Source organism: Mesoplodon mirus (genome assembly GCF_964341445.2).
Source record: "Mesoplodon mirus genome assembly, chromosome: 3".
Lineage (NCBI taxonomy): Eukaryota > Metazoa > Chordata > Mammalia > Artiodactyla > Ziphiidae > Mesoplodon > Mesoplodon mirus.
The window spans coordinates 103,449,150-103,463,599 of record NC_138978.1 but is presented as its reverse complement, the minus strand read 5'-3'; the positions used below and the strand labels follow the sequence as shown (position 1 = coordinate 103,463,599).

The 14,450-nt window shown below is 58.7% G+C and overlaps 1 protein-coding gene across 1 annotated transcript; it reads left to right on the top strand.

Moving 5' to 3' along the window:
• Positions 1-1,682: 1,682 nt before the first annotated feature.
• ALX3 (ALX homeobox 3) lies at positions 1,683-11,419 on the top strand (the record flags this gene model as incomplete). The annotated part of the gene is made up of 4 exons (XM_082612441.1): positions 1,683-1,959; positions 7,177-7,493; positions 10,357-10,485; positions 10,899-11,419. 4 exons carry the CDS (start codon positions 1,683-1,685, stop codon positions 11,205-11,207), a joined length of 1,032 nt encoding a protein of 343 aa, XP_082468567.1. The 3' UTR covers positions 11,208-11,419.
• Positions 11,420-14,450: the final 3,031 nt, after the last annotated feature.

The following is a 14,450-nucleotide window of genomic DNA, read 5'->3' as shown; positions in this document are numbered from 1 at the left end:
GGGATCCACTGGATCCTAGAGAATGGATCTCCCTGGTGAGGCCAGAGAGGAAGCTTAATTCCAAGCTAAGCCTCCCTGTTGGCTGGAAATAGCAGCCCCAGGTGCTGCCATCTCACTACCCCAAGTCTGCAGTCTGTGATTAGGGGCCCTAATGGCCATAATGCCTCCAATGTGGTGTTTAAACCAATAAGGCTTCAGAGAAGTTACGGTACGTTTAATAATGGCTTAATGACTACTTGTGAGATGCAAGGCTTCTGGTTCCTGTTTGGCCTTGATTTACAGCCCAACTCTGGCTGAGGACAGCCAAGAAACCCCCTCTAAGCCCCCAGCGGAAGAGGGAGGTGTTCACACCAGGGCCCTTGGATTCCTTTAAAAATTGAGAATTCAAATGAAATACAAATGATGTTTGACTCCCCACCCCTCTTGCTAGCCTCTGGAGGTGTTGAAAATAAAAATCGGTGTAACCAGACCTAGGGACTCCTCAATCCACTGAAGTAAGCAGGGTCCTAGGGCCCTTGGGTATTTCTTCCCAGATCTTAGGTAGGGTGGAGGTTGTTTCACTTTTTGGAAATTCTAAGCTACTGCTTTAGTCTTCTGCTTCCTTTTGGCTAGGGAGACCCAACTCTTAGGAGATGGAGTTCCTACCTTGGCCTCCTTCCAAAGTGGCAGGCCTGGGGCAGCAGAGCCCCAAGGTCTAAGCTTCAGACAGCCTCTCTCCAGTGGTTCCCCAGGCACTTCCAGATCATTTGCCCACTAAAAGGCATTCACTCCCTGCCTGCTGTTCAAACACAAAACCCTCTAGGTATTCCTCCACCTGCTCCTAAGGTAACCTCTGCTGGACTCTGTTCAGTCCTGAGCTGCCTCTGGGAGCCCCCTGTCTGCTGTGGCCCTGCCTCTGCTTCTGAAACCCACCATGAATATACAGAAAGACTATGCGGATTGACTCTGTCCAACCTCCACAGTCAGATGAGGACACTAAGTGGCTAGTTCAAGGCTCCACAGCTAAGTAATGATCGTGCCCAGCTCCCAGCCCCCATTGCCAGATAAGAGCTGTTTCCACACAACACTCCCAATGACTCCTCTCCCCGAAACAAGAGATCTCTAACGGAGGTGTTTTTGCTGGAGGCAAGTTTTTCCAACTCCCAGTAAAGAGAGTTAGATAAAGTCCCAGCCCAGCCCCTACCTGTTGCCTGGCCATTATCCCAGGCTAATGTCAGGAGACCAGGCCTAAAAGTATTTGTTGTGGGTGGAGGTGGTATCTACCCCCGAACTGCCTCACCCCTCCAGGGTCAAGAGCCTCCTGGCCAGATATCAGGGCCAAGGGTGCTGCTCTAAACAAGGGACTCACCAAGATGGGCAGACAAAAGGGACCCTGCCCTCGAGAGGGGGTGGTTTCCTCCCCCTCTCCAACTGCTTCTGATACCGCGACTGGAGTGAATCAGGGGGCTCCCGGGCTCCGAGGGGTTAACCCGCGCGGGGCCGCACGTGACGTGGATGGTTCCAGCATTAAGTCAGAGTGCGGCCCCCTCCCCTGTCCCCCGCCCCCCGCCCCCCGCGGCGCGCGCCGCTCCCGGGGGCTCCGCGCCCCCGCGCCCAGGTCCCTCCCCCTTGGCGGGCGCTCACAGGCCGCGCGGGCAGCGCGAGCCCCGGAGCCCCCGGCGGCCTGTGCGCCCCGAGCCGGCATGGACCCGGAGAGCTGCGCGCCTTTCGGCGTGGGGCCCGGGCCTCGCCCCTACGCGGCCGCCGGGGATGAGCCTCCGGGCCCCCAGGGAACTCCGGCCGCCGCGCCTCACCTGCATCCCGCGCCACCCCGCGGCCCGCGGCTGACCCGCTTTCCGGCCTGCGGGCCCCTGGAGCCCTACCTCCCGGAGCCGGCCAAGCCGCCCGCCAAGTACCTGCAGGACCTCGGCCCCAGCCCGGCGCTCAACGGCGGCCACTTCTACGAGGGCCCCGCGGAAGGTAAAGCGCGGCGCGGGGCGTAGCGCGCAGCCCCTACCAGCTCTCCGTCTTCCATCCCCGGGCCCGCAGGGGCCTCCCCGCTTCCCTCTCCCGCTCGCCTACTCTTAACTTTTTACCTCTCTCGCCCTTCGCCACGGCTCCCTCTGAAGCCGGACTGACGCTGGTCCCGGCCGGGCGAAAGCCAGCGCAGTGCGGGAGGCAGAGCCACGCGTGCCTCTGGTGGCGGGAATGGGAGGCGGGAGGTCGAGAGAGGGTGGAGTGTCGACGGCCCGGGGCCCACTCGGGCCCGAAGGCGGCCGGAACCGGGAAAGAGAGATCGTGCTTGGCCAGAGTTGGGCTGGAACTGACACCGACCCAGAAGCCCGGACCGGGCCCAGGGCCCGGGCGCCACACTTAACTCTTGGCCCCCATGCGGGGAGAGAAGCGCGGCTTTTGTGTCTGGCGCCCGCTGAGGGCCCTCGGGCTGGCCCCGACCTACAGTGGCCAAGCCGGGACTCAGCCGAGGGCTGCGGCCTGGCCTCCCCGGGAAAGGCGCTGCTGCCTGCGCCTTAGGCGCTCGGCGCAGTGGCCGCGGCTAGTGCCGCAGTGCCGGGGCCGTTCTCAATACGGAATAACTGTGTTCTTATTTCCCAGACTAACCTGGCCTCCCCGTCGTTATGCACGGCGATGGCCGCCCTTCTCGCAGTCTTGGCTTCCTCGCACTGGATCGTCACCGCGGGGCCGTCGGGAGCGGGCCTAACCCCTGGGTGCCTCCGGCTCCTGGGCCGGTGCCCTATTCACTAAGGCCAGTTGGACCGCGCCGTCTCCCAAGAACGCGCCTGAACTCCGGGGCCTGGCGGGCGGGTTCGCAACCCCGCCGCCGCCCGCTGCACCGGCTGACCTGTGGAAATGTCGGTGCCCGCGCCCGCCTCATCTTTGCTGCCACATCCCGCAGCTTAGGCCCAGAGCTGGATCCTCCGAGATCGGCTGCAACCCGCCTCCGCCCCGCTGGCGCCTCGCGGGCCTCCTCGGAGAGGCCAGGCAGCTCGGGCCTTCGCCCAGTCGGGGCGGTGGGAATGTGTAGGGGAGGGCTGGGAGGTGTGTGGGGGTCAGCGGAGGAAATGAGCGAGTCCGCGGAGCTTCGTGTCTGTGCCCTTTGAAAGAGGCTCTCCTGATAAAAACCACAGTTGGGACTTAATGAGAAGCAGTTGGCCTGGCTCCTCTGATCCCAGACAGACGGCGGCGGCCGCGCAGCGCCGTGAGCACCGCCGGGGACAGGTACCCGGCCTGGCTTGGTGCGCCGCGTCCGGCAGGACCCACCCTGCAGGTCCGAGTCCCTGCTGGGCGCGACGGATCCCGCACGGACTGCCAGGATCGCGACCGGCCCCGGCCCCGGCGCCGAGCAAACTACGGAGAGCGCTGGAGCAGAACGAGCGGCGAGGAGGAATCTAGCGACGGCGAGGGTGTTCACAACGAAATGCGTGGAAAGAAAACCAAAAAGTGTAAACAACCACCAAAAAGAGGGAAAAGGAAATTGGACAAAACAACAGACGAGAGAGGAAAGAAGGAGAGCTAAAGGCGGTCGGCGAACTGGGCAGAACGGAAAGGAATAAATGAACGAATGAAAAAAAGAAAGCAAGGGGAGGATCGAACGAAGCGGGTAAATGGAGAAGGAGGGAACGGAGGAAGAGAGAAGCAAGCAGACAATACGAAAGAAAAAAAAGGACATCCTAAAAGAGTAGAAAATAGCAAAATGGGAACAAGTGGGAGAAGGAAATTAACGATTCCAGTTGAGCAGAGGACAGACCAAACGAAAAGGAGGCGCGGCGGGTGCGAGCCGAGACTGGGTAGAGACCCCGGCCGCCCCTGGATTCCTCAGTGCCCTGGCCTCCCCAGTGCCCTGGCCTGAACTCGGCAGGCGGGCGGGTGGCCTGCGTCCCTGTGGCAGAGCTGGGCTGCTAGGGAGGGACAGCCCCGGGGACTGGGGCCGCGCGGTCTGCTTGGTGGGAAATGTTGGTCAAAGGGGTAGCCCGCTTAATTTCTTAGCTTTTAAAATAACGAGCTCCGAGCGTTTCCAGTTCAGACCAGTGAGCGCGCAGCTGCGCCCATCTGCTGCGCGATCCTTGCGAGGCCGGGCAATTGCGCGCTCGAGAGCCTGGAAAGGCGCTCCCCTCCAGCCCTTGGCCGCCCTGTGCGGAGAGCGCCCAGCCCTGGTCTGCACCGCGGTCGCGTCCTGGCGGCGCCAGCCATCTTCGCGCCCTCAGCTAGTGGCTGCTCAGAGGGACGGAGAAGTGCCTGGCTGTTCCTTCCTGCTCTGCCGGGGTCTGTCCCCTAGCTTGGCTTCTTGATCTCGGAACGCGCCCGCCGCCGCCGCTGAGACCCTGAGCCGGATAACCAGGCTGACCGCGGTCTCCGGGCCGGCCGCGGACTTCGAGAAGAGTCCTCAGCCGTTGGCCCCGGCTGAGGCCTCTAGGGCAAGGCTGGGAACCTCGAGGGAGAGCACCAAGGCCCCACTGGGGGTTTACAAACGGCGTGTAGGTGCACAACAGCTTCGGATATTCAGCCGGAGCAGCGGAAGCCCAGGCTTCAGAGAGCTCTGCCGGTCGCTTGGGAAAGGGCGCGCGCGGAGCAAGGCTGCCGCGAAAGCTGAAAGCCGGATGGCTGGTCCTGCGGCGTCGATGGACGCCATCCATGGGGCCAGTGGGGCTCCCGGTAGGCAGCCCGAGCCGTGCGGCTCCCGAGCTGCCAAGGCTTCGAGGCAGCCGCTAGTAGGGGCTCTGGCAGCCCCCCGCGTGGGGGAGTGCCCGGGGTGTGAGAGCCGAGTCAGGGACAGAGCTCTGCTGGTGCTCCTCCTGACTCTTGTCTTTCAGGCCCAACAGACTGCTGCTGTGGTTCTGCGGTTGTGCAGGCCACGGACATCCCAGTGCTGAGCTCCAAGGCTTTCTATCTCCAACAGGAGCACTACCCTCTTAATCACCCAGTGTGCCCACCAGGTGCAAGTGACTCCTGTACAGAGCCTGTGCACATCTTAAACATGCACCGGGCTTACAGTGCACCTTTCCCCTGATAAGCTTAGATTCAAACTGCTGGCTTCTATTCCTGCTCTGCCTTTCTTTGATCGCTGCCCTTCATTTAGCCCACCTCCATCTCTTTTCTCTTCTGGGCCTTGCTCCTCAGGAGGCTGCTTGGTGTTCTATGAGGCATGCCCCTGTCTCCAAAGTGGGGGATTGCTGCCCTTACACTGGAGTCCTCCAGGCGGGTGGAGGTTCCAGGACAATGGCAATGAAAAGGGAAGAAGTTCTGTGGTCCTCTGAGAGGGCTGCAGAATGGGCAGTCCTGGGAGGCCACGTCCCAGGAGGCCAGCAGAGGCCGGCAGGCTTGGCTCTTTTTTTGGATAGCTATTCTGAGACGGCCTGCTGCATTTTCATCCTTTACCCTGGTAGCTGGGTGGTTTAAGGTCAAGAAGACAAGTCCCAGACCTCCAGGTCTGATCACTTCCAATCTGGGCAGATCCTATTGAGACAGTCACTGAGGGCCCAAGAGGCAGATGAGCAAGCCCCAGAGCTTTGGGGAGCCCTCTGCAGTGACATCAGTGCTCCTCTGACCCCGTCCCTGAGCCACCCTCACCCTTTTCTGCCTGGAGTCCAGCTGTCCCTCCCTCTGAATCCAAGATACCGAGACCCCTCCCTCTCAGGCCTGCTGTGTGTACAGTTCCCCCTCCCAGTCTCCCTGGTCTTCCTGACCATTTAAAATGATTTGCTTCAACTTCCATTGAGTCCTCCTTCCTCAGGTCCTACCAGGTGGAACTACCCCAGAACCAAAATGTGTTGCCCAGGAATAGAAGTCAGGGACTGAAGCATTTTCCCCACCTATGCTCCACCTGAATTATGAAAGAAGCCTGGTGTCTGGGCTGTCACTATGCACTGGCCTGAGGGCAGGCCCTACCTGACTCTCCCCGGCCTCCAGGACACACTCATGAAGCGTAGCTTATTTCACGGCCTGGGTGGTCCTGGGAGGTCACCCAGCACCTTCCAGCTGGGGGGGACCTTGCCCAACTTGTCCTCCACAGGCAGACAGGGACTCGTCAGACCCAGAACCCCAGAGCCCATCTCTCCAGTTCTATCCCCACCCCGCCCCCCACCCCCCAAGCTGTGATCCCAACACTAAGTCCTGGGAAAGAAACTGCCTCTTGGTGCCAGCTCACTGGGCCTCCTGGGGGCCAAGCCCCCACTGGGGATGGGCCTGGGGCCAGGGAAGAGGCTGTGTGAATCAGTGGGGCATCTTTGTGGCGCTGCTTCTGCCATCCCAGAGGACTGTTAAGAAGAGATTTCATGGCGACGCTGCTGGGGGTCCTTGCCAGAGGGAGAGGGCGGGGTGATCAGGGTGACCTATTTTTCACCATGCCCCAGTCGTGGTAGAGCTCCATCAAGTTTCCTGAGTGAGGGCTAGCACGTCAGAGTGGGGCTGCTTGTTAATCGTGGGCAATGGGGGAGCCATCAGAAACTCCTGGGGAGGGGAGGGGCAGACGATGACAAGAATGATGAGCTATGGAACTGTGCCCTGTTTCCACTGTCCCCTACCTCTCCTTTTCCGATCATAGCCTGTCTCCTATCTCCTGCTCTCTAATGCTGGAGCTTAAGTCCTTGCCCAAACATCAGTATTTTCAGAGGAATTTGACAATCCTTCTTGAAGCTTCTTTGCCCCATCTTGCCTTTCATACCCCAGGGCAGGGGGATTTGACATTGTCCTGAGACTTCGGGTTCAGAGAATAAGGCCCAGCGAGATCAGCCAAAGGTGGTCTGAGCATCCCTGTCCCTATCCAGTCCTGGAGCAGAGGCATGGGCATGGGAGCCAAGGCCTGCAGAGTCAGGGTCAAGGAGGCCACCCCCTCTTCCCGCCCCTGTGCTAGGCCCTGCCATGGCATCCATCCTGGCACCTCCACACCCTGTGGGACGTGCCACCACAGAATACTTCCCCAGAATGAACCCCGCTCTGTCCCCAGCAGATCCACCCAGACCACAGAGCACATGGCTCCCCAGGGCCCCCTCCCCAGCTGGAGGCTCAGCAGGCAGGCCTCTGAATGCCAGGCTCCCTTGAAGGGTGGCTGCCAGGAGGACGGGAGGAAAAAGGAAGGGGGAGGCGGGGACTGAAGCGTCAACGTTCTTCCCCCTCCCTCTATTCCACCCACAAAACCCCCCGGTTCGGTTTCCATCCTCCTTTTTGTGTTTTCCATTGCAGCTGAGGAGAAGGCCTCCAAAGCTGCCAGCTTCCCCCAGCTGCCCTTGGACTGCCGAGGGGGCCCCCGAGACGGGCCCTCTAACTTGCCAGGCTCCCCAGGCCCCTGCCTGGCCAGCCTGCGTGTCCCTCTGTCCCCGGGACTCCCTGACTCCATGGAGTTGGCCAAGAACAAGAGCAAGAAGCGCCGTAACCGCACGACCTTCAGCACGTTCCAGCTGGAGGAGCTGGAGAAAGTCTTCCAGAAAACCCACTACCCTGATGTGTATGCCCGGGAGCAGCTGGCTCTGCGCACGGACCTCACCGAGGCCCGGGTACAGGTGAGGGCACCCCGGCCACAGGGCTCTCTGGCTGCCTCAACCATCCAGACCATAAGCCGGGCCACGGAGGGGCTGGGAGAGGTGGACGCTGGCACCACACAGAGTCGGCCTGCCTCCGTCGGCCCTCCTGGGCTCCCCTCCACGCCCTGCTCTGCTGCAGCCACAGGCTTGCGGCCCAAGTTGAGGCTCCTGCATGGGATGGGGGTGACAGGCTCCTGGAGTCAAAAGACCTGTATGGGAGTCCTAACTCTGCCACTTCTAGCTGACCAGGTGACTTGGGGCATGTCACTGAATCTCTGTCTTGGTTTCCCAATTTAAGAAAAGGGAATGATAGTACTACCTACATAAGGAGTATCTTTGAGGATCACAGATGTGTGCATTTTGGAAGACGTGAAATGCTAAAACACGAATCAGGGCTTCTCCCAAGGTAGCTGCCCAGAGTGGGGAGGGTCCCTGCCGGGGGTCTCAGGATCGGTGCTGCTTAAAGCCATCCTGAACCAGTGACCTCAGTCCTGACAACTCCCAGACTGTGGTTGGGAGAGCCTGTCCGGGAGCCCCTGCCCACAACAAACTCTTCCCCAACAGAAATCAGGCCCCGGGGCGGGGTGGGGCTGTTGCCAGCTTCACTAGGGTGGGGCCCAGCCTGTGTGGATGGGGTGGGAGGATGGAGGAATGCTGGGAAAGGAGGAAGGGAAGGGGATCCATGTCCAAGGATGCTGGAAGTGAGCAAGAACATGAAGGTGGCAGACAGGAGGTGGGGATGGAAAAGGAGGCTTCAGTAAGAGTCTGGCCCAAGAGGAAGATGGTCACTGCTGCCTTGCTCTGAACCTGCTTGATATGCAGCAGGCTCCCTGATGCCAAATAAGAGACACCGGGAGAAGGGTTGGGTTTGGGCCTCTTGGGAAAGGTGAGGAGGTGACCTCTAAGCAGAGGACAGTCCCTCTCCCGGCAGAGGAGACTCAGTAGGGGCAGAGCTCACGCTTATCACAATCTGGGTGGGGCCCCTCCAGAGGCTCCGAGGGCACTGGGGCAGGGACCAGCTCTGGCAGAATATGGGAACCAGCAGTCAGTCTATAAAGAGGCCAGCTGCAGCCTAGCAGAGAAGGCCCTACAGCTGGATTCAACATAGGATCAGAGGGAGTTGGGCTGTTTCCCCTTCTCTGCTGGGTCTTCCTGCTTCCACGTTCCTACCAGGTGGAACCCAAAACAGACTTCCAGAACTGTTCCCCAGGGCTCCTCAGGGCCTGGGGCCATCAGGGTAAGAGGCCCAGCATTCAAGGTAACCCCAGACCACATAAGCCGTAGAAGTCCAAATGTCACCTATCCAGACACCCCAGCAGGCCTTAGTGGGTGTGGGGGTACCCTGAATAGCTGCCCCGGTGCAACCGCTTTGGGGAAGCGGAGCACACTTCCCCCACTGCTCTTCTAGGCCTTTTCAACCCTAAAAGTATGGAGGCGTGGCCACAAGGCTCCCCAGACCTAGTCTAGAAGCTTCCGTGAAGCCCAAGAGTAGGGATGCTTGGCAGACGCATGACACCACCCATAGACCTCACCCCGTTGGGAGGAATAAGGGGACCACACACGGGACAGTGCAGGGGGCAGGTTCAGAGGGAGGAGGGGAGAGCGGGTGGTGACAGGGAAGAATTCCCAGAGAAGTGATCAGCAACTCCAGGCTCTTTCATCTCCTGCAGGGAAGGGAGAGTAGGGAAAGGAGAGCCGGTTGCGGGTCCTTCCTCAGCCTTGCCCCAGGCCTGCTCTGGGACCCTGCCTGCATGAGAGGCGGTGTGGGGAGTGAGGGACTCAGGTAGGGTTACTTTTACACACTCGCAGCTGCTTTTGTTGTGGCTCCCAGCTAAATCCCTGGAAAGCAGGAGGATTTGGGGGGTTTGGTTTGGTTTTGATATTGCCAATGTCCAGCCTAGAGCCTGACACATAAAAGTTTATTAAATGATAGAAATATACAATACATGCACCAATACACATAGGGCACATACCAGATGACAAACCCACCCCAGATATGTGCACAGCACACAGGTATGCCACCCCACCCGCGAAGAGCTCACAAGTGAATGGGAAAGGCGGATTCCAAAACAGATAATGGTAGTGGGATGTGGTAAGTATAATGAGAGCAACGCTGGCGTATTTAGGAAGTCCAGTGGAGGATGCCCAGCTCAGATGTATGTGTGTGGAGGGGATGGGTAGCGCAGGCAGGGAAAACGTGGGCAAAGGCAGGAGGAGTAAGAGAGCAGAGTGTTTTAAAGGCGAGCTGGGGTGAGAGGCAGCTAAGAAGAATTGAGAAGAACTGAGTGTTGTTGCCTGACAGGAGATGAGGCTGTGGGGAGGGGCAGGGGTCAGTGCCAAGGGGCCTTGTGAAGGAGCTGGGCTCTAGGCCGAGGTCTCCAGGGAACCACTGAGAGTTTAAGCAGAAGCAGGACCCAAACAGAAATATCTTTAAGATTTCTCAGATGCGGTAAGGTGGGAACACTGGGAAAGAGATGAGGCAGGGGTGCTAGACACCCAACATATGTGTACTGGTCCAGGCCCTCTGAGGCCACGGACCCCAACGATACCAGACATAGCCAGGCTGGAGAACCAGAGAGTGACTCAGCCCGGGGAGCGGGGGAGGGCCTATGGGGCCAATAAACCCGCTCTGGGCTTGGGCCTCTCTTAGGCCCCATCCCAGCTCCCTCGCTGGCCCTGAGGATGATGTGAATTTATAAGTTCCTGCAACTCAAGATCCTCCAGCCTGGAGCCAGCTCCCCACCGCCCCACAGGAGGATGCAACCATCAACTCTCTCCCTGGTGGGCTCCACGCCTCAGGGCTGCTTTATTACCCCCTCAACCTCTCCCAACCTGCCCCCAGGTCTGGTTTCAGAACCGCAGAGCCAAGTGGCGGAAGCGTGAGCGTTATGGGAAGATCCAGGAGGGGCGGAACCCCTTCACGTCTGCCTATGACATCTCCATGCTGCCCCGAACCGACAGCCATCCCCAGGTGAGACCCCTCCCCACCCAGACGTGGGGCCTGACAATTTCGTGGGGAAGCCAGCAAGAGTGTGAACTGTGGCCCCAGGGAGACCTGGAGCAGCATTAGGGCTCCAAGTGATTGTAGGTAAATCACTTCTTCCTCTGCAAAATGGGCTCTTACCAGTCTCATGAATGATGTATGCAGGGCAGCTGGTACAAAGGAATCACTAGAGGAAACCTCACTGTGAGATGTAATGGCCGGGGCCTTCTGAGATGCCACTGCAAGTGCTGGGGGGCAGGAGGGGGCAGATTCTAGACCTGGACCAAGTGGGGTTTTCTTGTAAAGTCTCTGGAGCCGTAAGGGCAAAGAGAGAGTCCCTAGGTAAGGAGGCCCCCCAGGCTCCCGATTCACGGGCTTGCTTTTTCTCTCTCTCTTTTCAGCTGCAGAACTCCCTGTGGCCCAGTCCAGGGTCTGGGAGCCCCAGGGGGCCCTGCCTCATGTCTCCAGAGGGCATCCCCTCCCCATGCATGTCTCCATACTCCCACTCTCATGGGAATGTGGCTGGCTTCATGGGGGTACCAGCCTCTCCTGGAGCCCACCCTGGCATCTACTCCATCCATGGCTTTTCCCCTGCCCTAGGGGGCCCCAGCTTTGAGCCCTCCCCGGATGGCGACTATAAGTCTCCAAGCCTCATCTCACTCAGGGTGAAGTCCAAGGAGCCACCCAGCCTGCTGAACTGGACCACATGATCTGTCACGTGGACATGCAGACTGAGCTGCCCAACCCCGTTTCTGTTTCCAGCTGCTCCCACCCCACCCCGGCCTGGATGCCAGAGAGGACACACCTCTGCCTCCAAGGCCCAGATGGTTCCTGGAGGCCCTGGCAGAGCAGCTGGGACCCTCAGGCTTCCGCAGGGAACAAGCTACAGAATCTTTTCTGTTAGAATAAGGTGAGGCTGCCCAGGAGAAAAGGGGCTTCAAAGCAGGTAGGACTCTTCCTACCACACACTGGGTCCCCTCCCCCAAACCCTGGGCCAGAGGGAAAAAGATACTGCCCTGCTTCCTTCAGACTTTGTCTGAGTTTAACTGTCATCCCTCCAGCTGAAACAACTTAACTGGCACTTCATTCAGGGAATGCAGGAAAATGGGAGGACGAAACAGGTTGAACTGGGCGGCGCTCCCTGCCTCTTAGGGGAAACCAGTCTTGTATGACAACCTAGGGCCGGCCTCACTTCCCCCTCCCACCACAAGGGGGCGTGCACCCAGCGTCTGGCGCTGACAAGGGCCTGTAAACTGGAGGTCAGTGTAAAAGGTACCCCTTCTCCCCTGCTCAGCCATCTCTACTCTTGACCTGCAACATGTGCCCCCTCCTGCAACATGCTATGGAGTCCTCTTCCCCCTCCAAGGGGCAGAAATTCACCAGAAACCACCAAATATTTGGATTCTCTTCCATGAGATCAGGCCAGAGCAATGCCATAGAAACCTTAGGCTCCCTTGGTTTACTCATTGGCTGTTGGTAACAGTAAAACATTTCCACAGACTCAACCCCTCAGATTCCAAACCCCACTTCTGTAAAGGTACTTTTGTAAAAAAGTGTGCTGCCCAGCATAATAATAAAGGTGGCAGTATTTTTTATACCAGATGATTGTGTATCCTCAGGGTTTGGCACTTGGTTGCTCTAAGGCTGGTCTGTGCCCGGGGTCCAAGCAGGGATCCTAGAGGCTAGGGGAAGATGGGCCTGAGGCCAGCCCTCAATGTGTGCCATGCCTGGCTCTGTCACCTGCTCGGGGTCCCTGTGGCTTCGGCTGGTACAAGGAGGAAGGGGGAAAAGCCCGGCTCTAGGGTTGCTGGGCTCATCTGGAAGGGAAAATTTGGCATGGGAAGGGGAGAGAGCTGAAATAAGCTTGTGGCTGAACGGACACTGGAGTGGAGATGGAACGGAAGTCCAGGGAACCCACCAAGGGTTCTGAGCTCCCCTAGGCTGGGACCCCAGAGTAGCGGGGGTGTGGCCATTCCCTGCTCCCAGACTCCCAGGAGCATGTCTGAGCTGTAGGGCAGAGACGAAAGCCAGGACTCTTTCTTGTGGTTTGAGAGTATTACCCATTCTATCCTTCATCCCCGCTTTCTGCCTTATCTTCCTGGAAGGCAGGAAAAAAGCAGGCCTGGCCCTCCCACCCTCCCAGTAAACACAACCACATTGCTCAGAGCAGCTCAGCCTCAGCTAGCAGCCCAGCTCCCCCGACCCCGGGCCTCCTCCTCCAGGCCCAGAGAAACCCAAGCACACAAAGATTCCAGTGGCCAGGGCCGTGCTTCTTCCCAAGGAGAGTGCAAATCCATCAGATCGGATTTGCCGGCCAAGACAGTCACTGCGACAAGGCCCAAGCATCACCCAGAGGAAACCAGTGTCCTCCTTCTCTTCCCTTCCCTTCATTTGAGGGCCTGGCTTCTGAGGTCCAGGTGCGAGCCCCATGTGCATCAGGAAGGGAAGAGTCTGGGCAGTAAGGAGAGGCAGCCCCAGCTACTGCTCATGAACAGAACCACCTTCGCCCAGCTGGTCAATAATGAACCGGGGTACAAACCCACACTTCTAATTCCAGGGCTAAGAGAACTGCACTAGAAGTTTCTTCACCCAAGGAGTGGCCAGCAAAATTTTGGACTTTTTGTCTCACAAAAGTTAAGAGAGATGCAGAGAGAAAGATTAGTTTGTTCTAGAAATATTGAGTGCTCACTTGTGCTGGGTATTGTGCTGGGTGCCAGAGATAGAGTGATGGTCAAGAAAAACCATGATTCCCTCTCTCACAGCTTAGTAAGAGGGAAGAGGAAAGAATCTGTGAAAGCAAGGAAGCAGAAGTGGGGAAGAGACAGGCAAGAGAAGAAAATAAAGTTGAGTCAGAGATCAATGCAGCAACGGCAGGAGAGGCAGGCAGAGGCCAGAGCGGGCCCTGTGCGGGAGGGAGGCCCTGGTGGGGGAGGGCACAGGGAGGCCAGAGACCAGCTACTGGCTCCCATCCAGGGGCATCTGCCCACAGCTCATATTTTTCTGTCTAGTGACAGCTAAATGAAGAGAAAGCTAACTTTACAACCGCCCACTTCACACATAATGAATATGAATGGGCATCCCGGAGCCTGTTCCCTAGGATTATCTGTGAGTTGACGGGTTCTCCCACTGACTGGGCCATCCCAGCCAGCCTGTCCCCTGGCTGGGACTCAGGCAGCCCTTCCACCTGCTTCCCATTAGCCGTCCTTCCATCTTCCCCTCCTCCTCCACACCCTAGGCGTCTCACCCCTAAGACAGCCCCCAGGTCTCCAGACGCCCCTGCCCCCATGGCCTCACTCCAGAGGCAACCTCAGCCCTCAGCCTAGGCCCGATGTTTTCCCAAGGCCAGGCTGGGGCTCTGGTTGGCCCCTGTGAAAAAGAAAAGGGAAGTGGCCCCACTTGGAATCTCAAGAGAGGTGCTAGGCTCGGTCTCCCTTTGCTAAGGCTACTCTCTGCTCCTGTGAGGCCCACCCAGAGAAGCCCTAAATCTTGGTCCTGGCAGGGGCCCGGACACCAGGCCCGGAGGGGAGGGCCCTAGCCAGATCGCCCTTCAGTCCCAGCTTCTAGCCTCAGTCCAGCATCAGGAAATGCTTCTCATTAGAGGCATTCAGTCTTCGTCCCCGGCCTCCCCCAATCCTTTACACATCAACGTGAATTACAACCCCAAAGTGCAGACCCTCTGCAGCCACAGACGGGAACAGAGCCCAGTATCCCCAGGAACTGGGCATTTCCTGTATCCCACAGAGGGAGAACATACCTCACCCCTGTTCCAGCCTTGGCCACGGGCTCATCCCAGCCATGAGCACAAAGCGTCCACTCTTGGAGCCCTTGTTCCCGATGCTGGAGCCCCCTTGCCTTCCCCTCAACAACTGCAGCCTCCCCTCGCCTTGTCCCTTCTCCAGTAGGTGGGCACCAGCTGGGAGCAATGGGTCCTGTGGAGCCCTGAAGATGTCTGT